Source organism: Brienomyrus brachyistius, chromosome 15 (genome assembly GCF_023856365.1).
Source record: "Brienomyrus brachyistius isolate T26 chromosome 15, BBRACH_0.4, whole genome shotgun sequence".
Classification (NCBI taxonomy): Eukaryota; Metazoa; Chordata; class Actinopteri; order Osteoglossiformes; family Mormyridae; genus Brienomyrus; species Brienomyrus brachyistius.
Window position 1 is genome coordinate 6,725,660 of NC_064547.1, and position 26,882 is coordinate 6,752,541.

Genomic DNA, 26,882 nt, shown 5'->3' on the forward strand with positions numbered 1-26,882 from the left:
TTACGAACATACTATAAGGGAGAATCCTCTTACCTCTTGCGTGCATTGCTGGTTTCCTGGTTTCGATAGACCCAGTGTAATATAGCTGATTGAGCTTTCTCCAAGGCCGGTCCTGCACAATCCAGTTTGCTCTGATTTTGGGTTTTAAGCATAACAAAAAAGCGTGCAAGAATTATACTTTCCTGGGTTTCATCTCAATGTGGGGCCAGTAGTGCTATTGTAATAAGCTGCTGTAGTGAACAGGTTGTTTTGCTCGAAGGCACTTTTAAAGAGCACACCTGGAACAAACAGACGGCCGGGATGCAGACTTAATCCTTAAACACCGTATACAGTCCTTATGCATCTGAGCCACCAGATGTGTTTTCTAGAGGACACTTTTGACATAGTTGATGGAGTTGAGAACTTGGATATGAAGGGCAATATTGTCTTATGTGGAGATCTAGCGGAGTCAACTCTCTTAAAAAAACAAAAAAGTTGTAATTATTTTTAACCATAAAACAAAGAACAGACCTTTATTCTGTGCCTGGATGGGAACTGAAAATCAAAACATTGTCATCTTCTGGGAAGGTTCTGATGTTATTCCCTTAACCTTAATTGTTTCAGTAAAAACCCTGTTGTTCAAATATCTATAATGTGGAATTATGAGCTGTATCTTAATAGATAAAATACTAAACAGCAGATATTCATTTTAGAACAGAATTTTCTTTGAATTTTCAGGTTTACATACTTTCATATGAACTTATTTTTGTAGATTGAGGACCAGAATCTTTTATTTTTCCAGCCATCAACCTAATGTTTCTCCTTTTCCATATACAGGATATACGATTGGGGATAAGGGCCTTGTTCAAGGACCCAGTGGTGGGATCACATTGACCATGGGATTTGACTCAGCAACCTTCTGATTTTCAACCTGCATAGCTACCCCACTCTCAAAAAATAGATTTTTTTGGCCAGTGCATATTTATTAATTTATAGTTTTGATGTCTTTACAAGTATTCTAAAATGTAGAGAATTCTACAAATAAACCTTTGGATGGGTAGGTGTGTCCAAAGTTTTGACTGGTACTGTATAACCATAATTTCTGCAAGTGATTTGCACTTGATATGAAAGGTTAGAAGGTATCCTTATCCAGGATGACCACATAGGTCATCATCAAGGTCTCAAACCATATGCTGTCCTTGATAGCAGCTGAGAAACGCAGGACACTGTTGCTGCGGATCAGATCGGTCATGATGTAGGGGTGTGGCCTAACTGTGACATTTCAAAGTAAACAAATAAATGTGACCTTGAGTAATTATCATCCATGGACGGGCCGTGAAAAGCTGCCTCCAGCATGTAGGAGCATGATGTGGTGTTGAGGACCATGGATGACATTGTGGCGTTGGGTAAGGTATACTTTGTAAGCTGAACTGCTGTGATTGAACAAAAAAAAAGCTTCTCTTGAGCCTTTAAGATAGAACTATGGGACATGACAAGCCTGTCTGCGACCGTGGTCCATTGGGTCATGGTGACTTCGGGGACCGGGACATGAACCATGTGTGTGAGACAGAGATAATTACTTCATTCTGAGCGATAATTGATCTGCTTCATTACCGTATTAACTCCCTAATCATATGCCACTATTGGGAGCCATGTAATAAATGCGTTGTTTGATTTTTGAAATAATGAACTAATTAGAGTAATTAAAATCAATACAGGTGTCAATACAAGGTTAGGATTCTGAATGTGGTCTCTATCTGCGTTTGGCAAGAAATCACCAGCTCAGTGGAAAAAAGAGGATCTAACGCTGATTTATGAACGGCTGACGGTCGTTAGTTAGAATAAATTGCTTGTAGTAGCAGAGACAGCATTATTCAAGTACAAGATACTAAGTGCATTGTAAGGTCAGCAATAAGGGCAAACTTACATATGTAGTTGTGTGCCCCTGTAAACCCATGTTAATATATCAGGCCTGGACAGCAGATGGTGGCATCCTGTATGTGGGATCAGTGTACTGGGATCAGAGTGGCGTCCCTCTCAAGATGGACACCTATAAATGAGGGTGCAGCCTCCCACCGTGCGCTAGCTTTTGTTCTGCGCAACTTAATTCATGATGCATAGCTGCTTAAGAATAATGATCTGGATGTTACTCATAATAAAAGTTACTGATTCCATAGCAATAATGCTATATAAACTTTGAAATGCACTAACTTTGGTACAACTTTGCCCCCCCCCCCCCGCCCCCCAGTATTGCAAATTTAATAGGATTAGTCAGTCACTTAATTATTTAAGCGCTTGTGATCTATTAAGTAATCTAATGGTTAAATATTTTATTTATTGCAATTACTTTTGGCACTATATTATTCGAAGTTTTTTTTCCTTCTCCAGTACTTGCAATATCTCAAAATAATTGGTAAATGTCAGGATAGGTCAAATTATGGTCAAAATTGAATTAACAGTCTAATTAATTGTAATTAATTAGGGGTTTGGTGAGGACTGCAGATCGCTGGTGCGGTGAGACTACATTTTCACTAGGCTGTATAAAAGTCACTTTATACACGTTTAATTGAATCAGCAGCGCGTTAATTATATTGCGAGTGATGGCTTTGACAATATCGATCCCAAATGATGAGAACCTTTTTTTGTTTATCATTAAGAAGAGAGTGCATTAGCAGGATGGGCCGTGGGGAGCTTTTTAGTGTGCGTGGTATTTTATTCTTTCAGCACTGATACTGTGAAAGAATGAGGGGATTTGTGCATGATAAAATAACACAGACTGCCATCTCACCCCCACCTGGATAAACGGGGCTAAATTACCACCTGGAAGGGAACCCCGCCACCCCTCAAAAAGCCCATGAAGGTGCTTTTCATATGCAATCTCAATTAGACCTTTTTTATAACTTAAAAAACTCAGTATCCTTTTAAAGGGAAAGGTTATTGGGAATATAAGGTATTCGGAAAAAGCCAGGGGGGTGTAGAAAGACCCCCACTAAGGGGATTTTGACTTGAAATGCTTGCAATGGCACTGTTTCAGGCAACTTTTTAGATGTCCTGGTGTTTTCTATTGTAGAAATGTTCAGTGCTTAAATGCGCTAGAATAAACGGTCTTTGACAGACCTAACACTATGATCGGAATGCTGCAGACACAGCGAAGTGGTCGTGGTCGTGGTTCAGGTCCGGTGATTTTCCATGTGAGGTGCCTGTTGTTCGTAGGTTTTGATGATCTACTTGTTAGCATCTTGTTAATATGCTGCAGAAACAATCAGTGTGTTATACTTCTAAAATGAACTTGATCTGGAATCTCTTAGGACATATACAACAAAATAAAGGTAATCTGACTGTATGCTTACACAGCAGTGTTGGGGAAGTTACTCACAAAAGTAATCCATTAAAAACAGAGGTGAGAAGTTCAGGTCCAAAAAGTACAAATCCAGACCGAGGTTTTGTTTCAACCAACCAGTTCAATACTCTGTGATTCTTCATACTCAACTGGTTGGTTGAAAGGAAACCTAAGTCTAGATTTGTACTTGGCAATTATTTTGTACTTTTTGGACCCAACACTATTAAATGGTCTCCATCCATCTTATTTCACAGAGCCTTACATTTTCACATCTGTATTTTCATTGAAAGTTAATTCATCTCATCTCATACTCCAGCTAGTCTGCATTTGGTTTTTAGTCCATCACCTGGTAGTTAGTCAGATAACTAAAGTGTTTTCAATTGGTTACTGAGTGAAATGCAGATTGTAGCTGGAGGCCTAGATCGAGGGCAAGACCTGGCTGGACAGCGAAATTTAGAGGGGAATTCCGAAATAGGGATGTGTGCTTTCATGTCCTTGCACATTATTCTTTGATATTTTATAGTGATTCACAAAACAACAATTATGGAAAGTGATGTGGGTGACCTATCGCTTCTTTGTGGGCCAAGTGATGTGGGAGGGGAGGGGGGGGGCTATCACTACTTTGTGGGCTACTTGACCATTACCGTTATGGTTTTCGTTTCCTTTTTTACCCCCCCCTCCCCCCCCCATCTTCAGCTCAGATGATGGAGTAGTGTTCGGGGCTGGCTTTAGACGTTCTTCTAACAAATTAGTTTAGCGTGGTCATAACCTTCAAAAAACTCATTACCATTAATTGTGTGTGTTTCCATAAACCCTGAAAGCCGCATTGACCGGTCATAAATGGAACCTTATTCAGGACATTCTCAGACCTGCTAGTGAGTTACAACCCTGGTTTCCCATACTTAGTTAATCAACTAATGTTTTTATATTTGTATTATTTATAATCTTTTTCTTTCGGTGGATTTATTTAAATAATTTAATGCAGTATTATAACAACCACTGTCACATGCAGAGTTAATAAAAGTTATAATAATCGGCATAACTTTTTCGATGGTCATAATTAAAACTTGGGGTTAATTGTGATGAATACAGTCCAATTTGTGCTGCTACCTAAGTATTATTTTTGACAAAATGTTCACTCTTTGTTCATGAATAATGTTTAGTGTTGCATAAATTGATTTGATCTTTTTAAAAATTTCATTGTCCAGTTTCTGTGTGCATAATTAATGCATAATAGATCCTTTTCAGCTCCAGAGTGAGTCGTAGATTGGTGAATTCTGTTATAACTGTGAAATAAGTGGAAAGAACATACATTCAGATAAACAAAAAAAAAACAGCACTTTTGGATTACAATCTGATTACGCTGTAACATCATGTGTAGACTGAGAATCATGGTGAGTCAATTCTGAAATTGATGTGAACATTTCAGTAAATATTTCATACACCTGTGCTTTGTTAATTCTCTCGTTATGCGTTTTGCTCCTTAGTACGTTGGTTATGTTTTCCAAGAAGTGAAAGCAGAAACGAACAAATGCCTTTGATAAGTAGATTTTAAACAGCACTGTTTTTCTTGCCATAATTAGTGAGAACAGTGAACACAGCACAAACAGACCCCGATAAGCATAATTAGCTTATATTAAGGTTTAGACTGGGTTTCAGAGGGGATGATGTATTGAATTAATTTTCGGTCGTTGTTTTTCCCCGTTGCTGTTTTTCAAAGATTTTCTTCTGTGCCACCTTCCCTGGCAGGAGACCACACTAGCATTTAGTCTGTTAATCAACAATGGCTCAGTCCAAAACCTTGTTATTTATTTATTTGTTTGTTTGTTTGTTTGTTTTTCAATCTAATTTCCCTCAATGCATTTTCCTGCGGAAGCTGCCCCCAGCTCCTTTGAGCAGTAATAATAGTAACTCTCTGGGCTGAACGAGCAGCTTTCCTACAGCTGGCTTGTCCCTCTTAATTGGCTTTATGCACATTCAGCAGAATCTCACGCACACGCATCAGCTTGGTGTTTTTTCTATTATTTACAACAGGCATATAAGGCATGGTGCTTCAGTGCAGTTGGTGCTAATGGCGTTTGGAACTCTGGGCTGCTTTTCCTTTCAAATATCAAATGCAAACGCAAATCTCAAAACCGGATGCTGCTGTTAAAGTAGCTAAATGAAGAAATCGTATAGAATATAGAATGTCGTCAGTTTCCTGTTGTATAACAGTGCAAAAGAACTAAACAAACTCATGCCAGTGCCAGTCCTGTTGAACTATCTTTCGAGATGCATTTAAAATTGCCTTGTATTTCTCGCAGATGAATTTTATTATTATTTTCTGGGGAAAAAATGAGCGGGAGAATTGTCAACGTGCGTCCTACACGAAATGCCTGTGACATGACATCAGTCCCTATTTTTACTTCTGAGAAAAGGAACGTCGAGCATCGGTGCAGGTGAAAGAACAACCTCAACGGGAAGCTCGCTTTTTGCATGGGGGGGGAGGCAGGGAACGTCCGGTTTCTTTTCGGGTCGAGCAGCATGTCCTGGTAGCGCTGGGCGTTTCAGGCCAGAATGGCTGCGGGGGAAGAAGTTGTTAGGACGACAAAGAAAACACAGGGAGCTGAGCAGATTCGGGTGGTGGGGGGAGGGGGGTTGACAAGGAGAGACGGAGTGGGAGGAGGTGGTAGGGGTGGCGGGGGGCACACACTTGGCTGAAAGGGCACCCGAAACAGGTCATGAAGAAAAATAGTCTTGATACCACTGTGACTTGACCTGTGAGTAATTAACATCCACATTGATTTTCTTTTCCCTGAGTGACCCCTATCGCCATTTGCTTCAACGGCTCCTTTCACCGTATATCACCTGCACAGGCCGTTCACTTCCTCGGGATGAAAAACTTTCCTCTCGCCATATATCACTCGCACAGGCCGTTCACGTCCTTGGGACGAAAAACTTTGAGAACAAGTGCTACCGACCTTTTATATCGACCATAAACCCTTTTTTAAAATTTAAATCGATTCTGCTCTCTGTTTTTAACATCCGGCAACAGCATCAACCGGATAGTATTTAATTTCTCTCCTTTAACGCCTCTGTTTCCTGGCCTGTGATCCCGGGCTTCCTGGCCGCTACTATGTTTGTTTGTTTTTTTTTTATTTTATAATTCTTTCCCTCTGGACCATCACTTGCGGCGAGTTGGGCTGATGCTTCCGGCCTGACTTCCAGTGTCAGTATGAGACATTGATCCCAGGCCTTGCACATTTCCTGCTGCTGCACTGTGTTGACCCACCCCCTCCATACCAAGGTGCTCCTGGACAGGCCATTCCCCAGCCTCTCTCTGGATCTTTGTTGTCCATTGGCGAGGAGTAGCTTGTTCTTTTGGAACCGGGACCTTGCAGCCCCAGAGGTTGCAGGGATAGCCATAGGTTGGTGAACAAGGAAAACGGTTACAGCAGGTTATCCTGAGCCCGTGTTGTTATATATGAGTATTTATATATGAGTATGAGTATTTAATAAAAAAAAAAAAATGTCAGGCATCTCAAACTCCAATCGATTGTTCTTGGAAAAGTACGGTATTGTCAGGTTTACATGAGATTTATCATCATTTGTGCATAAAGTGATCTTGTGGAGAACTGTATATATGTGAAACAAATAAGTACTTTAACTGCTGCTTTAGAATACTTTAAGAATATTAGTCATGTCCTGTATTTTAATGACTGCAGAGAGCAGTGCCGACGGAACAGCCTTCGCATAGCTGACGCATGCGTGTTTTGCTATGTGTTGATTTGTCACCCAGCTGTAATGCGGTGTAACTTCTGCTCTGCTCCATCCCGCATGCGGTAATGAGCCCGCCGGCACCGCGGTGTCCAGCTGGGCCGTTGCGTTCTGCATGACAGCGGAGCACCAAGCTCTTATCTTTCTTTGCCACAGGTTTCAGCAGCCGACTTAAGCACCACTTCTCTGGGGGGGTTCTCACAGCCTTCAGGTTCCCATGAACAGGCGTAAGTGGTAGAGCTTCACATCGAGGGGGGGGGAGTGGAAGTTCCCCCCCCCCCCCCTCCTGTACTGATGTCTCAGCATCACAACACATGAATATTTTGGTTCTGCCGGGTCCAGTTTCCATCCTGTCTTCCCAGTAGCTGTTCTGGGAATCTTGTCATTTCAGTGAATATGTAACCAAACTACAAGGAATCAGTGAGGAAGCCCATTTCAGTCAGTATCTTCATTCATCTGCGTGGCCATGCTCGACTCCGTCTGGGAAAACTTTTCCTGGCTTTAGATCTGCCCCCCACCCCCCCCCCATGGGGCTAATGAGAGATGCCGAGGCATTTCTTAACTCGCCCGGGGCACAGGAGCGATCCTCTGGGGGGGTGTACGTTCAAAGCAATATGTGCTGCCACATGCAGCCGATCTCCTCACAGGTATCGGCAAAATATGCCACGGCATGCACATTTTATATATTATTATTATTATCATCATTATTATTTTTTTATTTTATTTTCAAATTTTTTCTTGACTTGTCCTGTACTTATTTTTTCACAGCTGGCCCTGGAGTTTGTTCAGACAAACTCCACTTAAAGAGATTGGGGAGAAATTTAATGATGAAAATATAAAAACTTAGTCAGCAACGTGCCACTGGGGTTGGCTATAAAAGGAGCAGACTGAAATTACCCCCGGGGGTGCTATCACTGTGGTAGGTGACAAAGTTTGGAGTCTTTCATCTATTTTCTTGTTTGTGATTGCTTTGTTTACGCATATGTTTATTTATATATTTTAACACAAGCGGAATCAGTCAGAAATCAGCCCCTTTTTATTAATATCGCTGCTTTGTGGAGTTTTTTTTGTTTTGTTTGTAATACAGTTTCATTGGATGTAAAATAGATCCTTTTTAGTAAACAGGATCTTTTTTCCCTTAATATTTCATTTTATTTTCGTTGTGCTTTTTAACTAAATGCTAACTGTGTAGTTATTTCTAAAATCTATATAATAAAATATCTATACCTATATATGCATAGAAATGATTAAATAAGTATGCTACATAGTATAAGTATGAATTAGTGTGAACTATAATTATATATAGACTCAATGCTGCACATCAGTACCGATCTCCCACCTGAAATCCCCCCCCCCAATCACACTTACTTTTCCGGCAGGGACATTCTGGCTTAAACCATCCGATTTTCCTGTATTGACTTGTTTCAGGCCCTTGCTTTGCGCGAGCCCACCCTCCTATTAGTGCAGCAAACAAATCGATATACTACACGGTGACCAGGGAGTGCGGGTGGCGACCCAGGCCTGCCGTCACTAGTGATTTAGGAAATCCCACGGCTGTCGCCTCATCCTCTGCAGCGGTCTGTCGCGCTCGCATGCAGAAGAAAGCTGTAATGTGATATCAGACCAGCATAGCACTTTTAAAATGGTTTAACAGTGATGACCTAAAGTGTTTGATGGAAAGCTCAGTACCAATTCAGGTAGATTAGTCAATATTTTAATTAATGGCACGTATATGGAATTTCAAGATCTTTTATAAGAAAAAAATAAAACATGCCTGCATGGACAAAAAATATAAACAATTTCATTTGTAGTAAAAATGAATAATGCATGATAATGTGTAAAAATTATAATTCTGAATAATGATGATAAAAATATTTACTATTTAATAAATATTTATTTATTAATAAATTAATATTTATATTTTAAGCTGCGGGGCCATTGATTAGTACCTCTGTCGACAGAACCTAATGCAACAATGTGTGTGATAACAGCAAAGTTTATGGGTAACATGGCGTGGATTGTAATCTGCCCTTGGGGCCCCGTGCACCACACGTGTCATGACGGGCTGCTTTTTTCCGTACTCAGAAGCTGGCACTGCCTGTGAGCACGAAAGAGCCCACCCCCATACACGCACGTGCCCACCCCCCGCCCCGCCTCTGAAGTCCTCTGCTGCAAAGTTTTGACATCTGCTGGCGCGGCGGGGGCGTGGCTGAGCAGCTGTCGGCCGCGGGCGGGCATGGGGGGTGGGGTGGGCAGTTGGCGGGATGGCTGAATGCCAGCTCGTACCATCTGTGCGCCTGACATTTTTCCCCGCTAATTAACGGAGGGGTTAATTGTTCTGGCGGGCGCAAATGTAGTGTCTAACATCACCCTGGGGAGACGCGTACAAGTGGCGTGGTGGCAGGGCTCTGGGACGGTGTGGTTAACATCGCTGTCGTCGCCAGGCCCTTGATGGGCGCTGACGGTTACGGTCGCTAAGCCGACGCAATAAGGCCTGGTCATGTGATTATTATTTTTTTTATAAATACAATTCTGATGAATGATGCCAAGCTGCTGTAATGATGTAGAAAGAATTGGGTTTAGAAAGGGAGGGACCACTGCCTGGGGGCAATGGGTGGGGGGGGGGGGGGGACGATTTGCATGTTATTACTGCATATTCATAAGTAATTGTGTTAGGCTTTGCTAATAGAGCAGAATGACAGTATGAAAAATCGAGAGGCTGTTTTGTAGCCAGCAAAGCAAGGCTGACTTCCCTTCCAACCGTATGAATGCTGAATGATCATTAAGATACTTAGTTGCTAAATGTAACAGGTCCTACCATTTGTCAGCCTGACATAATGTAATTTATAAAGTGTTCTAATTTTATCTTAGTGCATGGGCTTCATTTTATACTACAAAACAGATGACTGTTGTGAAATGAGGCCTATATATTAACTTATAACATGAAAAAATACAGCAATATCATTTAAACGTGATACCTGCTCGCATATGTATTAAGATTGCCTGCCGCAATTTTCCGCCAGCAAATATGAAGAAGGACATTTAATGTATTTGTCGCTTTGAAATATTAAGGCTATTTTGCACTAATAGTAATATTCCACGCATTAAGCATGGGATTAATATTTAGGGTTAAGAGAAATAGCCAGAAACGGAGTATCGTGTCCTTGAATTTTAGGACGTTTCTGGTTGCAATTACTGTCTAACTCTGTAATATTCTCGCTAAGATATGCATGAGACGATCAATCTCTAATTGTATGTCAGGCTAGCTAGGCAACGTGTAAAGCAGTGCGGCCGGGACGGCGGTGTGATGCAGTTGGGAGGGGGCATCCGCACATGCGTCTGAAGTGATAGGGTAAATGGGCACCCCCTGGGTGTCGGTGCCTCGGAGCAGCAATTTGTGCACGCTTTCCCAACCCCCATCACCGCCCCCTGGAGGACGTTTGCCTGTTAGCGACCTGCTTCCCCCTGTGAACAACGGCAAGGGGCTTCGGGAGCCCAGCCCAGTGGACCCTCCTCTGCGGTGAGCCGCCCTTCACAGGAAATCACCTTTGTAGCGCATGACCGGATCGGCGTTGACGGCAGGAAGTCCGTACAAAGATGCCTTTGTCCCCGTGATGTTCCCCCCCCCCCCCCCCCCCTTGACAAATGTCACATGCCTCTTAATGAAAAAAACTGCTGTCAATGCAGAATTCTGCTGTGGTATCGAGACATTAAAAAAAAAAATAAAAAATGACACGGCAGACGGCTGATTGGTGAGATACATAATTTGCTCCTCCTTTTAATGCCATATTTATACTGAAGCCTGTAAATTGCTGGCCTTGCCTTTTCTTTGTTTGTGCCTCTGAGATGAGACGCTGGCTTTTTGCTGGGACACCGCGGGTAGGCCTGCATGTGATCACGTGTCTGTTTTTCGTTCGATGTGTAGATCATCCAAAACAAGAAATTCATGGCTGGGGCTAGCCAGCTAGCAAACAAAGGATCCACATCACCTTTTCCTCTGAATCCTTAAGGAACAATATATATTTTTAATATATTCAGACACATGCCTCTGTGTTTCACACCTGCCTAGCCAAAACCGCTAAGCGGCTAATTGAGAATCTCATCTCAGCTCTAAGTGTCCAGAAGCTTGTCATGCCTATTAGGGAAGCTGTTTTGTCTTAGCACTGCCGAAATGTCTCCGGAATTATCTGAGACTTTGACAGCTGCAAACTCCCCTAAGCTATTGCCACTTACGGCCCCATTGTTGCTGTGCCCTGTCACAGTCTCTCCCAAAATCCCAAGTCTGTCCAATTCTCATTGCTACGTTCCTTCCTTGTCTCCTCTGATGAGCAACAGGAGAGTTGGCTCCCCTGACTGATTGCAGTCTTTCAGCCGCCGCCCTTACACTACCGCCTGTAGACATAGGTCTGAGCTATCTTTGTACGAGCTAATGAGTTCTTTTCTGAATTTTTGTACATTTTTTTCCTGCCAATGCAGATTTCCAGCCTGAAGAGTGAGCGGTTGACTCCGGAATTTATATTTAACCATATTGTCTGTATGTGGGTATTTTTTTCCCTTGCCATAAAATTACAGATGGCCAGTTCTGTGTTTTAAGATTTTCCAGATTTATAAAACAAAACAAAATTATATAGTAACGTCCATTTTCTTATCCTCATTGTGTTACTTAGTGAGGTTGTTGTTCACTTGACAACTGGTTGCAGATAGTATACTTTGTTTGCAGATTTTATTGTGTTTAATCATTAATACATTTCCTAAACGGGTATTTCTTTTAAGTTTTTTTTTTTTTTTTTTTAAATACTTTTCCCCCTCCCCACTTTGGGTATTGCTAATTTTATTGTCATACATAATCTTCAGTTATGTAGTTATGTTTTACTTATACTGTATTTTTTTTTGCCTGCAGCAGTTAGTTTTATCATTGAATTAATTCTCTAGAATAATATTCAGTTCTTCTTCATAATATTTAACATAGGATGTTTTAAAGGGCTTTTAAGGGCTTTTCTTTTGAAGTTGTTAATATTCCACTGGTTATCTTCCCTGCAGCCATAAGCCAGACGACACTATGGAGCCGCATGTCGATAATCGTAGGTCTCAGTCGAAGGCCGAAGACGGGATTATTTGAGATCTCAAAGAGGAAATTAAGAGAAGTTTACTTGAAAGTGTGCAGAGTAGGAGAGAGCTGCGGTGTTTTTCTTAACCACGGGGAGACAGCTTAGCTTTTAGCCGTGGTCATGGTTATGATGATATTGCCCGCTGCTGCTGTCGTGACATCCACACGTGTTACGTATTAAACGATGCCCTCTGCACATGCACATAACAGAAGCACTTCTGTCCTGGAGGTTAGAAGTATTAAAATGTTTGAAAATAAGTTTTTCTGCTCCCCATACCAAATTAGGAACTATGCTCTCTTAGTGTTTATGAGTTATACCTCTACAAATGAAGCAGGTTACAGGAGAAACCCTATTTTATGTCCTTAAACCACCCCACCCTCCTAATTCCTGATATAATTTATTTATTGTTTATTTTTGTTTTAGAGAAACTTTTGACAGCTACATTTCCCATGCTGTAAAACATGCTAGATTTAATCATTAAAACTAGTAAACTAGTTAGTAACTCTTAAAGGCCTGTTTATCTGATTTGGCATGCCACGCCTGATGCATTTGATCACTGACCCTAAAAATCTTTGGACGTCTGTTTTATCTTTCAGTTGTCTGGAAGGGAAGACAGTGTTGTGATTCTACGGAGCAAGCAGGGCTCTCTTCATAATGCAGGAATGGAGGAAGAGAGCAAGATAGCAGATGGAGATATCGAAGCCGGAATGTCGAGAGCTGAGCTTCGGATCACTCGGAGAGATGGAAGGGCAGCACAGAATAAGGTGATTACTGGGCAGGTGTATGTGAGGCCTGGAGAAAGGATGTTGCACTGGAATTAAAATAATAAATAAGCATTCATCAGGATCCATGGGCCTTAAGTGGTGTTCTGGCCGGGATATACATAAAGAGAATCAGACCAAGCAACTTGGGACATTAATCGTAACAGCAGTCTCCACCTCAGCAGGAATGCCCAGTTTGTCACAGGGAGCACGTGCACAGATCATGGCCACCAGTTTTGCAGTGACATGCACAAAGTTTTTGTGGAATACATGCTCAAACAGGGGGGTGTGGCCGACCACTACGTTTTTCTGGCCAGGAGTGGGGGCGTTTGGTGGAAGGGGGTACGTGATTTAGCATGATTTTCAGTAAATTATTAAAAAAGGCCACTTGGAACATTTTGGGGGTGAGGGGGGCACTTTCATTCATTCAAGCAAAAGGGGCAGGTGCTCAGGCACCCCCCAGCTCCAGCCCCGCGCCATAGCGTTTTACAGCATTTTACAGACTATGCTAATTGCTGAAATGATTATGAAAGGATTCCTTGCATTTATTCTGCCTAAGAAATGGGAATACATAAAAATTTGTACCTTGTCTAGCTGCAGGAGGAGGTTGGGAACCTAGGAGGAGAGACAGCCACTGTGGAGGAGGTCCGGGGCCAGGCCCCTCTCAAGTCACGCAGACGGCTGGCGAAGGAGGTGGCGGAGCTGACGGCCCAGGTTAGTCTCAGCTGGCCGCCTCACAGCAGCCTCTGTCTTCCTGCTTTATTTCCACTGTCACTTCATGACATGTGGATGGGGGAGGTCATTAATATATACCCCCCCACTGCAGCCGTTACTGTCCGTTCATTCCAGTTTGCGTCGCAGAGACACGGCCCCCGTACGGGTGGCTGACATCCGGGAGAAGGGCGAAAACTGCCGTGAAAACAGTGCAGCAACCCCCCTGCCCCCCCCTCCCGAAATTATTTATCGCGGAGCTGACATGAAATAAATGGTGGAATATGCTGGAAGCAGCACCTGCTCACCTGTAGCGGTGGGTGCAGCCTAATAATTCATGTCAGGGCGGCGCTGAGAGATTTTCATTCATTCATTCATTCATTCATTCATTCATTCATTCATTTATTTATTTATTTTTTTATTTTTACCGCCGCCTTGGGGTTGCGTAACTGTGTTAATGAGTACCATGTTACGGCGTGACTGGATGGAATTTCACACAAAATTATGGTTTGGGTGGAAGTAATAGTGACAGAGCCTTCTGAGCGAGCATCACAATACTGACAGTTGGAGTCAGACTCTTTCCTGGGGGGGGTGGGGGGTGTATTTACATTTTTTTCCACTCAAACCTGGAGAGCTGGACAGTTGCCAAGGAATTCAAAGAACATCAACCCAGCCTGAGGACGTAGGAACAGCAGCGTATCAGAATTGTAAGACAAAAGCGAAAATTTGCTAATTCAAGATTTACCAATGTGAAATGCACTTCACTACAATTGAATGCACAAATATGAATAATAAAGGAAACTATTGCAATTTTATTCGAATGTTAAGTATTAAAGTGCAAATGCAAGGACACACGTTAGCGGTTAGTTTTATTCGGAATAGGTCTGCTATGAATATATCCAATGAAGATGACTTAGTTACTAAGAAACCAGACCTCTTCACATGTTTCTTCTTTGAAACCAACAGATTGAAGTACTTGATGTGAAGTCACAGTTTTTTTTCGTTGTTTTTATTGTGCGTTGTTGGTTTCAGCAACAACCAGACTAGACTGAGGTATTCTTTACAGGCAGACAGAGGTCAATAAACACAAACGATAAGATTCATTTTCTTTTGAAAACCACAGATGCATTATTTTGTAATTATTACACGGAGCTTCATATGAATGTTTTAACACACGTCAGAGTCTACAGTGAAGATGAATCTGATCACTCTTTTTTCATACTCAGATCAAGATGGATTAAAATTTTATGCTTTTCATTGCAACTCTTATTAAAAAAAATACTGTTTTCAAATTGTTGAAACACAATCGTGTGAATATTAATCGGAAGGTCTTCTTCCTCCCTCCAATGTTTAATATATTAATCCTTCTAATTAATTAATGTACATTTGTAAAGTGAAGATGAATAATTTATTAGTCCAATAGCTTCTGGCTTAGAAGGAAATGTGTCTTGTAACTAAATGTAACTGCATTATAAAAATTCACATTGCCGTCGGTGGAGATTCATTAAGTGTAGCTAGCTACCCCAGCAACTTTGCTATGAGATGATCCACGTGTAGCACAGTTGGCACACGCAGCCGCCCCGTCCGGGTATAGACTAATTGTAATGAACCTGAAGAGGTCTCGTTTGAAAACCCAACTGATTGTTAGCATCTGTTTTGGTGAATTCATAAGCGTCCGTTAATTGTTTTTCACACAGTCTCCATCTGCTTCAGTGATTTCCATTGAATCCGCGCCAGCTACAAAATGGAGCAAATTGAATAAACAGTACTTACCCTTATCAGGGAGCTTAATTAAATATGCCGATTCCTCGAATAATGTTGTTAACCTCAACAGGGTGTCAGGGTCTCTTGAAAGCCTGCCGTGTTTCTGCTTAAGCCGCACGTGTTGCAATCAAAGCAAGGGAAACAGGCTTCTGTTTTTAAAATGTAGCCAAAAATACAAAAGTGAAATTTCAAAGGTTTTCAGTTGCATTTATATTTATATCCCAGAACTGGCAGTATATCACACATAGTGCTATTTACGCAACACTGAATGTTTAAATGGAAGCTTAAAATCTTAAGATATACTTCAAAAAACAGTATGATTTTACTACGTAAATTCTAGACCCATTCGTGTAAATGCAGATGGATTCATGCGATGTTATATATCACGGTCTCAATTTCGGCTCAATTTCTGTCATGAGCAGCAGGTGAATGAAGAATCTACATTATTACGTAACAGTCAATTTATTTCGATTTGTTTCTTTAGGTAAAATGTGCACGGTGCTTGTTATAGTGTGCTGTTTTGTTTCTGTTACCAGGGGCAGGTTTGTTATTTCCGGGGTCTTGCTCAAAAAGTCTTCTCTGATGTTTCTAAAACTACATTAAATAGCTAGCGAGTAGAGTCAGCAGATTGCAGCTAGCTATCTGCTGTGTAGAATGCTGCTTCGGCATCTCCTAAATAAGGAATGCACTTATTTGATATTTAGTGAAGTAACTGTTTGTAGTGACCTTGGGACTCAGATGCAAATTTGTGGTTTGAGTGGTAGTAAATACCACTGCTTTCTGTCCCTAGCTAGTGAATATAAGTAATTACCATACACAGCTATTCTCAGAATATTCCACATTTACAGAACAGTAGTTATGCATGGTTTATATTCATTAAAACTGAATAAAATTACATCCACAATTTTGTAATGTTAACTGAAGACGAGCGAGAGAGAGAGAGTTTAGAAGATCCATCAACTTCACCTTGTTTGAAAAAAGTCTGAACAATCCCAAAGGTTACTGGTCTCTGTCGCATGCTGCCCAGGCTTCTTGCCTGTTGTATTTATTCACCAAAACCTTTTTCTCAGTACAAGATGACGACTCCACAGCAAATCAGCAGAGTGTGGAGAGTGTCAGCGTTGGCCTAATTAGCACCCCATGGTGAAACATGGTACTTGTACAGAAAGTGAGTAGAACTATTAGTCATCAGCTCATTTAGGATATTTTGGGTGTTTATGTGTCAGCATATCTCTGTCGTCCTCTGTTTTTCTCTCCTTCTCCGTGTATCTGTCTGTGGAAGGTGACAGAATGAATCCATCTTACCTATTTACAGTTGCTTGGAACTGGATATTCCAAACAATGTATTAGACAGCCCTGGTTACTCCTGGGAAGAGGTTGGGGGGCTGTTGTCCTAATTACTCAATAATGCGGGGTTCTATGATGTTTTCTGGTGAGCTTGCCTTTCAGTTGCCCCTCCCCCCCTCGACTGCCAGTGCATGGCATAGTTCCAAATCCCCACCAGCGTTCAAGGCACAGGGAAACAGATGCACCTTCTCCTCCGCATAATCTGTTTACCAAAAAAAAACCAAAAACAAATCTGCCTCTAATGTGCTCTGTTGGGAGAGCTAATCACATTTGCATATTTGCTGATATCGCCTTGCGCTTGCTGGTGTCATGGCGTCGGGGTGCAACTCTCTGTGGGTTTCTGGGATGTGCCGCATGCCGTAATGTCAGTGTGATGCTGGAAGGTGCTGTGGCTTGTGCAGGCTGGGAAAAATAAAGGATGCTTTGCATTCCAGTGCAGTAGGTGTACGTGTGGCTGTCAAAGGTAGATGCCCAATCCACAGTAGTTTTTGATTTTTTTTTTTAATTATTGCCTTAGACTCTGTAATCATAAATAAGAAATCATCTTTCGATCTGTTGCATCTGTTTTTATTTAAAAGTAATTGAAACAGATTTGATTGCATGAGTGTTTAGACCCCTTGCCACGGTAAATATTAATCAGTTCAGGTTCTCGAAATTACATTCCCAGGTAACAGGAGCCATCTGTCCAGGCTCTGGCCAAAGTAACAATGGCCTCACATGTAATTGCACCTTTATTTACAGCGTCTTTGGGTTTGGTAGGAAATTCTGAACCTGGGATTCAACCATGAGAAAATTAAAGAGCCGTCAAAGTTTCCCAGAGATGATGTTGGTTAGCTGTAGCAATAGCAGAATTGGAAGTAGGACCTCAAATGTGAATTCTGTTTTTATTTTTAACAGTTTGGCCAATAATTATGAAGTGGATGGTGAACAGTAACATCAAGACGCTCCCTATGGAAGGTCACAACATCCTTCCAAGCAGAAAACTGGGTCAGGCAGACCGTGCTTAGGGAAGTCACCTTGATGTTGGCAGTCCTAGCAATCTGGACCCTGAGTTGGATTTTTAAAGTGCCACAGCTTTAAAATTTTATTACTGAAAGTTTTAATTATCTAAAATATTCATCTTCAAATTGGGCATCGTTCGAAATTCAGCAAACCATTGAGTCATCAGAACAGGATGCAAAAATAAATTTTGTGTGTGCCAGTATAAGGTAGATTAATTAAAGTTATTGAAAGGGTAGATAATTTGAGGAAGTGCATCCGTGATGTTTTTGCAGTTCAGTTTCATATTGGCAATGGTTCGACAGTAACTTGTAATAGATTTGTGACTTTTTCGCCGTAAAATGTTGCAGGGATTGTTCGTTCCTGCTTTTCGCATCCAAAATCCCGCATGACTTTGTAGTATCTCCTTCTTGCTCATCCGTCTGTGTTAATTTGACTAACCTTCAGCTGCATTACTCAGGAGCACTTTCAAATGATGTCTTTGTAGGCCTCTCCAGTGTAGCCTAGCAGTCAACCAAGGCACTTCCCGCCGTAGAGATCTGGATTAGCATCCACTGTTGACCTGGAGCTCACAGTGGGGCTCTGAGTAGAATCAAACTGCTTGCTGTCAGGCGCGTAATGTCACTCGACGAAGTCCACAAAGTGGCTAGTAGCGGGTGGCGGAGAAAGGATGGCGAAGGTCTTCTACACTCGCTAGTTGATGTAGGAGTTATGGGTTGAGTGACCTATAATGAAGTGGGATAATTAGCAATTATGAGTAGGGCTGCAACAACTAATCTATAACATCGATAATTGTCGGAGATGGCAATAGTTGACAATGATTTGTGCCATTGATTGGCTGCATTTTGCGGTTTTCTGCATAAAACGTTAACATTGGTATGTTAAACTTAATTCATACTGTACTTTTCCACGTCCCATTATGGTCTGCGGTGTTTGTGTTTTTTCTAACCCTAATTATTGTGTGTGTGTGTGTGTGTGTGCGTGTGTGTGTTTCTGTATGTGCATGCATAGTGTACCTGCAATTCTGGGCTATTCAATTGTCCATCTCTGAGATAAGATGCCAACAAAAATTACCACAAGTGTCTCCTTAGGGAAAAGTATAATCACACAGGCTTTTCATTGGAATACGTCATTTATACTGGCATTTGATGTATTGACATTGATGAAGACAGATTGCGTGTTCAATGCATTGTGTTGTTAATTTAGGCATGGAGAGAAAAAGACATTTTTGAGAATTTCTTTCTTCAGAATCGATCTGCTTTTACTCTGCTTCATAAATAAAGAAACCAGTAGCTCCTTGAGCCTTGTTTTTATTTATTATTATTATTCATTTGTTTGTTTCTTTCTTTCTTTTTTAATAGCTGATTATTGTTAAAGCTTTAAACATTGAATTCTTCATTACATCCATCCATCCATCCATCCATTTTCCATTCCCACTTGTCCTGTGCCGGGTCACGGGGCTGCAGGATCTGCTTCTAAATATAAAATTTATATGCATTACTGCACGTTTCATATACAATACATAAATGCATCTTACGTATATGAATATTTTTATGTGACTTTCTGATTGTGGAGTTTATCCTACATTCTTGGTTTATACCTTCTGAAACGCGCTGTTTCCGATGGATGGAATGGATAGATTGAAGGCTTTTTGATGTAGTTCCGTGGCCCGCAGTTCTTCAGAAAGAGCATTTGCAAGAGAGAGCTCGGGGTCGAGCGCTGGTTACATGTGGAACAAAGACACCCGTGTGGTTTGCAGTGTAGCCTTTAAATTTGGTTTTGCACATTAAAGGGGTAATAAAATCTGTGGAGAAACAAAATGGCTTTGTTGTAGCGAAGGACAGAGGAAGCCAGCTTCAGTATCGGTGGAAAACGTTTCTGATGATGTCACTTCCTGTTGTGTCACACAGGCTTTGTGCATTGCGTGAATCACCCTGTGGGAGCCCTGGGAATATGGCTACAGAAGGTCATGTGACTCCCAAGAACACACACAGCATTAGGGTACAACAGACAAAGTTGTCATGAGGCATGAGTCTGATTTACCAGCAGGTTTCCCATCGCAGACGCTCTTCCTTGCCCTTCACCAGATCGAAATAGACAGTCACATGCCGGCTTTGACAAATCCGCACCTGCCATGTAGCTTTGCGCTGCATCTTTAGAAATATATAATAAAAAAAACAGTAACTGTTTCACATGTCTTGGCGTAGTGTGAAGGCAGCTTTTTTCCCCCCAGAAATATTTGTTGAATATCTGGTTTATTTCAATACAACTCTTGCTATTCTTTGAGGTAAGTTACTGTTAATTTAGTTCTTTTTTCCCCCTGTCCCTCTTGGATGGAATTTGTGACCTTAATGCTTCCAGTTCCAATCCCAGGGGGGGGTCTCTTGTGGTACTCATGGGTGGAGTACTTGACCCAGTTTACTCCTGTAAGACACCCAGCTGAAAAATATTGTCTGAAACTGTTAATCCCCTAAATGGATAAATGTGGTTGTAATGGGAAAAAAAATAGGAGTAATAAAACAGTACATTGGTGCGAGAGCCCATTGACTTTAAGTATTGTAGCTCTGCTTACATATTTTTTTCTTGTATATTTAGCAAGATTTACAGTTGACTAGAGAATGTTAAAAAGTTCGTCCCTCAGTTGGCTGTAGTACAAACAGCATCTCTCATCTCATGTGGTTGCTTTAATTATTTGAATGTGTCTGCTGAGTTATTTTTAAGATGTAATTTGTGAAAAAAGAACATATTTCTTTCAGCCCATGACAAGCCCTAGGACATAAGTAAATCTTTTTGGCAAGAGGGTGTAATTTCAGCCTATTTTAAACCACAGAGCAACCGTTTCGCAGTGTGCTTACCATTGGAGAAGCAGATTATTATTTTGTTCAAGAAGCCGCAGGCAAATCCTTATTGTGTTTTCCATTCTTGGAGAAACTGATCTTTACCTAAGTAGAGAGTCATTATTTGTGTTCTTGTCATAAATAGTTCATGTGTTTTAGGTTATTGTTTGTCTGGGATGAATAAGAATGGATTGAATCGTTTAGGGATGAATTAATTATATCACAGTCCCGGAAAAACAATGGAATGCTTCATGATTTTTTTTTTTCTCGGTAGACTTCCGTATTTATCATATTGAATCCATTTTTACAGAATTCTTCTATATTTCAGAATTATAATTTGAAATCTTCATGATACATCTATTCAGCATTTTGTAGTAGTATTTTTTAATGTAATTTTTTGGTAACCTTTTAAGCATTTTAATATTCGCTAGTAATAACAACAATAGCAACAACAACAACAATAGCAACAATAATTATAATAAAACCTGTGACCCTGTAGCAGGTATACTGTATTGATACATGCTTACATGTAAAGTATGTGGTAGTAATTGTGTGTATTTGTGAGTATCCAAGCAGCGTTCATCACTTTTGCCTGTTTTTTCCTCATAGAGACTGTGTGATCTCTCATGTTGCCTTTAAACATTATGCACAGAACATTCTGACTTCAGATCCTTCAGACCTTTTCTGGGAGGCATTTCTAAAAGACCAAGAATACCTTTATCAGGGATTGTGCTTCTTGTGAAACACTTCAATTTTTACATTTTTTAAAAAATATGTGATAATTTGTTTAATGGGCTTTACATGGGTTTGAACCATAACAATAAATAATTTCACTTAATTCCAAACTAATGAACCACTTTCTTCCATTTCTCTCTGCTTTTTGCAGTAGCATATTCTATATTTTCACTTAAAAATACAATACAGTCAAATAAAAATTAAATGCTGTAACTATATAAAACTGAGGTTATGCTGTGCATTTTTTCATCAGGAGGCAGGGAAGCATATAGCTCCGAAAAGGTAAGAATGGACAAAATCTGAGCTGCCAAAGCTGTTTTGTTATTACCCACTTTTTTGCAGATCCTCCTACAATTCTGTTAATCAAATAATTGTCTGTATTATCAGTGATGCATTGGACTTCATTGGAGTAAATGTATATGCACAATAGTATATTTTTTACTGCATAAAACTGGAAATATTAGTAATGAGAATTCATGGAAGCAACAATCTGTTCTTTGAAAACATATTATTATGTGTGAAACTGAGGTTTGTACACTGATAGGTCATTCTCACTTGACCTTGTAGACGTGGAAAAGGTAGCTCACCATGGTAACCTTGGTCGTCAGGCTTTCCAGATAGTAAATCATTTCAGCACTCTTCATGTAATGCGTTTATTGGCTGCACAATTGAAATGTCATGCTTCACGAACAGAGAAGCTAGTTATTTTGTACGCGTGATTAAACCACCTCTGTAAGACAGAATTGTGACTGGAGAACTTGAAAACGCGACGAACAAACGGCAGTATGGAATTCTCAAAATCTTCGATAGCGCTTTAAATTATCTGAGAAAGAATTTTCCCTTGGTTATTATTAATAGATTTTTATGTGGTTATTGCATATGTAGATGGTGTGAATTCCACAGATGGCAGATAATACGGCACATCAGAGACTAAACATGCCACAGATGTAAAATCAGGATCTGGTGAATATTAATAAGCACGTGGATCCCTCTGGGAAATCATTTCTTTTGTAGTTTTTTTAACTTTCTTAACTCGAAACTCACAGGCTTCAGAGTTAACGACTGAAAATCTCCCAAAAAGAAGCACCAACTTTTGGCACTGGAACTTAAGATATGCCAGCTCTTTCTGAAATGGATTTTTTAAAGTCTTTGTAAATCATTTGTTTTTCCCTTGCGTAATTTCTTACGCTTGGAGGGGAATGTAGACGTGGACACCTGCAATGTTTCTAGTCAGGAAATGTCATGGAAGTTTACTATCCTGCAGCGAGCAGCCACTCGCTCTGCCGCTGCTAAGTCATGGACTTCTCCAAATACGCTTTGCACCTTGATCCGAATCTAACTTCTGTTTAAAAAAACAAACATATTAAATTCAAGCCTTCCAATCTATTTACTTAAAACATCTGAGAAACACTTGACATCAAAAAATGTACTGCACTGTTATGTTTTTATTAAGCTAAAGTCGAGGCCATAAGATTTTAATGCACTTTTGTAGCATATCCGTAAATGTGGCCTTTGAGACGTTTAGAATAGAATTATGGCTGTATGGATATTTTAAATCTGTGTTTAACTACTGATAATAGATATACATCTGAATTGATTAGCCTTTGCATGTTTACAGCTCACTTTAATTGCCTAAAAATGCCATTTATCAGCTTTATGTTATATTGACAAAGCTTATTGATTTTATCTGATTTTGGATTTGTCTTGTCTTTTGTACATAAAATTCACATATGCTGTTAAAATGGGAAATGGTTGCATCGATTTCCTTAACTCGAACCCAAATGCTAAAGATTTTTGGATAAGCTTTCTCATTACTTAAGCCGAAATCAATAAGAAAGAGCATCTTTTAATGAATGAGCAGTTTGAACACCATACTGGAGAACCGGGCTCCTGTTCAGCCTCTGCTTTGCAGATCGATCATCAAGGTTTCTTAAGTGAGGTCCAATTGGTTGGCATTGTGGTTTTCTTTTGTGTGTAAACTCGCAGCTTGGAGCAGAGAGCATTCAGGAGACACGGAGAAGCAAATGCGAGGAGGCTGAACTCAGGTCTGAGGTACAAAATCAGGTCCAAGATAGTGAATCGACCACTGTCTGTGACTCTAGCAGCAGATCTGAAATGTGTTCCTTTTTAATAATTAAAATATCTCTATCTTTCTGGTCAACACTCTGGAATAATAAGAACAATAATGACAATAGTCTTTTATTGATGTTATTTAATGGACATATAATAGACAAATAATAGGTTTGCGATGGACCTTGCTAAATACCGCAACCCCTGTGACCAGCATTCTGACATTTGCTGCTATTTTGCATGCGTCTGGCATTGTGGGCACATTGGGTGCAAAATAATTACAAAAAAATGATTGGGAAAATGTTTTTTTTTTTGTGATTTGAGAGCCTGCTTTATGGTTACTTAGCTGTAGCTTCTGACTTGGGAGCAGAGGATACAGGAGTGGGACAAGTTGGGTGTTACGCTCAGAGGCCACCCTGCTGAACTGCCTCTGTTGGTCTTCACTGGGGGGTCCAGTTTGTACCTGACTATAATTAAGATTAAGGCGGTAATTATAAAACAAAATCAAATATAAGGGTTTAAAAAGCACATTTTGGAATTCTCGGGTTGTAGAGTAAAACTTCTAGTTTCTTTCTTTGTCAAACTATTCATGCCTGCCCCTTTCGGTATAAAAATTCTGATGGAAATGTTTTTTTCCCTTCCAAAAACTACTGAATGCACAATCAGACTGTCCTCCTTTCACCTTATATTCTTTTGCAAAGGTGTCATGGTTTTAAAGTTATAAATATTGAAGATGCATAAGTTCAGGGACATGAAAAGAATCAAAATCCATTGCTGTATGTCCTCCTCTCGTGTAAAGTTTGCTTTAAATGTCACACATTAGCATATGAACTTTTAAATGAGCTTGTTTGCTCAGTAATGTTGGCATGTAAATACAGATATTAAATCTATAAGTTGAATTAGTGTGCAGTGTTCAGAGTTCTGGTGTATTTTTATTCATGCTGTAATTGAAGTACAGCCTGGGATCTCTTACAAATACATAGATTGACTGGTTACCCAGAATACTTCAGCTGTGTCTCAGACTTGAATAACCAATAATTGAAATGGAAATGATCCGTACTGTCTCCTTGATTGAGAGGATGGTGATTGACAAGCATCACTCCAAATATTAAAGTCCCTCATACATTATTCAGGATTTCACCTATCCCTTGTTGTTTGGAAATCTGTTGTCATCGCATATGTGTTGTACCAATCATTGAAGGCGGGAGGAATTCGGCTTCTAAGGGCACGAGAGGGAAGGCACAGGAAATTAACGTTGCAGGGTTCCTGCAGTTTATGCGGTGCCAATTCTATATTTAAATATACATCTGGTTTGTGCAGCGCATGTCTTTACAGAAACAAAATCAGCCACATCCACGCTGAACGCATAGCTAATTTCTAGGTCGTTGATGTGCCAGGTCTACATTTTTTTTTTTGTATGTGTTGCAAAGTAGCAGTCACATCATTCTGAAGCTTTACGGTCTGCTTAATTATTAGATTGCTGTACAGATATATGCAAATGCACTCCTTGGATTTAGATATGATTCAGGGTGCGCTTGTACCCAACCTTTAAATTACAGCTGGGAGTTGACACCAAACTTGGAATTTTTAGGATGCTAATTATGTGCCTCGAGCTTGTAAAAAGCCAAAGTTATCCGCCGCACATGTTGTCTTCCTCGCGTAAAAGTGATTTAGCGCGTTCCCCAGGCTTTCGGGGCCGTTGTGCCTCTGTAATGTAAGCCCCATGGTGCTTCCGCGTCTTCTCCTTATGAATTTATTTAATGTGAAATGATGGTAGTTAAGCCATCGAAGATATAAAATACCCCGCCAATTACCTGCAGAGGAATCTCAAAAATGTCATTATTTCGAGACTTCAAAACTGAGACGGCTTGTATGATAAACGGTGTGTTTGATCAAATGCTACAGTAGCATAATCATGTTTGTAGCGCTGAATTATTTAACCTTTGGGTGACCTAACAGAATGCCAGTACCCCAATCAGAAAACCTAATTGAATCTGCTTTGTGGCTCCAAGACTAATGAAAAAATAAAATTGAAGGTGAAAAATGTGTGCACACTGCCTGGGCTTTATGAATTGCATAGTAGGCCTACCAATTTCATTCCTATATGGGGAAGGATGCCACCCCACTAACATCACTCCGAGGATCTTGTGTTTGGATGTTCCTGTTGGATAATCTGATCCGGTCATTTCCTTTAAGCCACTCTATGTTGACTTCTGGGATTTTCCTATGGATATTCAGATCATATTGTAATTAAAACTTTTATGATTCCCCCGAATTCAAAGGGAAGCCTGACTCACATGGCCTGTTTGGCTTTTGGAGAAGTATTATGCTTGTGCAACATGCAAATTGTTTTTCTTTTTTTAACTCCCACCCCCCCCCGCCCCCGTCCCCAAACACACACAGACACACTCGCGCCCTCCCCCTGAGGTTACACGTCCTTTGATCTAATGTGAATAACTGAACTGATTAATAGGATGGTTGGAAATGTTTAGCTGAAATTGTGTATTAATATCGTCTGCCCACTGAATGGTCACGTTTCCTTAGAGCAATTTATAAAAGTAATTATAGGCACAATAACAGAAGTAATAACCATCAGGAGTAATAAGGGCTAGCTGTTTGTCATTTATGTAATATTAAATAAAATGCAGGACCCACTTCTGTGCATAAATAGCCCATCTTTCTCAACGTTAATATCACTTTTGTAGTTAGTGAGCTTTTAAATTTATACTTTGCTAACTTTTTTTCTTGTTATGCGCAAACTTGCATTCCTTTGTGCGTACCCGTTTGATTTATTCCTGACGCTGACGTAATTTCATTACATCATGTAACAATGTGTCTCATTGGATCTGCTGTTGTAGCTCATGAAATAAGTCGCTAAGCATCTGAAGGCACTTGAAGGCCATAGCTTCCCTTATCACCTAGTTGTACAGCAAGACGTTTTATTGGAGTGATTCTTATTGGCTTTCTGAGGTCCAATAGGCTTGTAACCTTTTGGTCACATGGTCAGCCACTCTACCAATGTGCTACCTGCTAGCTGTACTGAGCTTCTGACCCCATAATTCACTGAGCTGTGACGCATTATTAAAAAGGTGTTATATCTTTTAAATCGGAGTATTAAATTTACTTACCTTTCGGGCTCATAAAAGATAATTAACTGTCACCCAATATAAATGTGTGTATCTTTAGGTTGAATCCTGAGTTGTGCTCCAAACATATATCACAGTGTTAATTTGCTTTGCTGCTTCACTTACACTAAAACATATTTAGCAAGCAGGATTTTACCAGGGAGAAGAGAGAACTTTTTTTAAGTTTACAGATTAATGCCCCGAGAAATTTTTTCGGTACAAAAAGTGAAGATTTTAATTTTTTTTTATGACAAAACTGTTAACCCCTTTTTTGCACTAGGGGGTGCTGTTCTGGGGACGGCCGGTTGACTTCCCAGATGACGCCTCCTACTGGCGTGCTGCTTTTTTAT

At 40.4% G+C, this 26,882-nt stretch overlaps 1 protein-coding gene across 3 annotated transcripts in view; it reads left to right on the forward strand.

Moving 5' to 3' along the window:
* The window catches only part of LOC125708550 (rootletin-like), a 112,704-nt gene that overhangs the window by 4,230 nt on the left and 81,592 nt on the right, over nucleotides 1-26,882 (forward strand). For all 3 annotated transcript variants that reach the window (XM_048976160.1, XM_048976161.1, XM_048976162.1), the window contains 2 exons: nucleotides 12,780-12,947; nucleotides 13,539-13,658. In XM_048976160.1, the coding sequence (XP_048832117.1) occupies nucleotides 12,780-12,947; nucleotides 13,539-13,658 (288 nt within the window). The remainder of the gene's footprint in view (nucleotides 1-12,779; nucleotides 12,948-13,538; nucleotides 13,659-26,882) is intronic.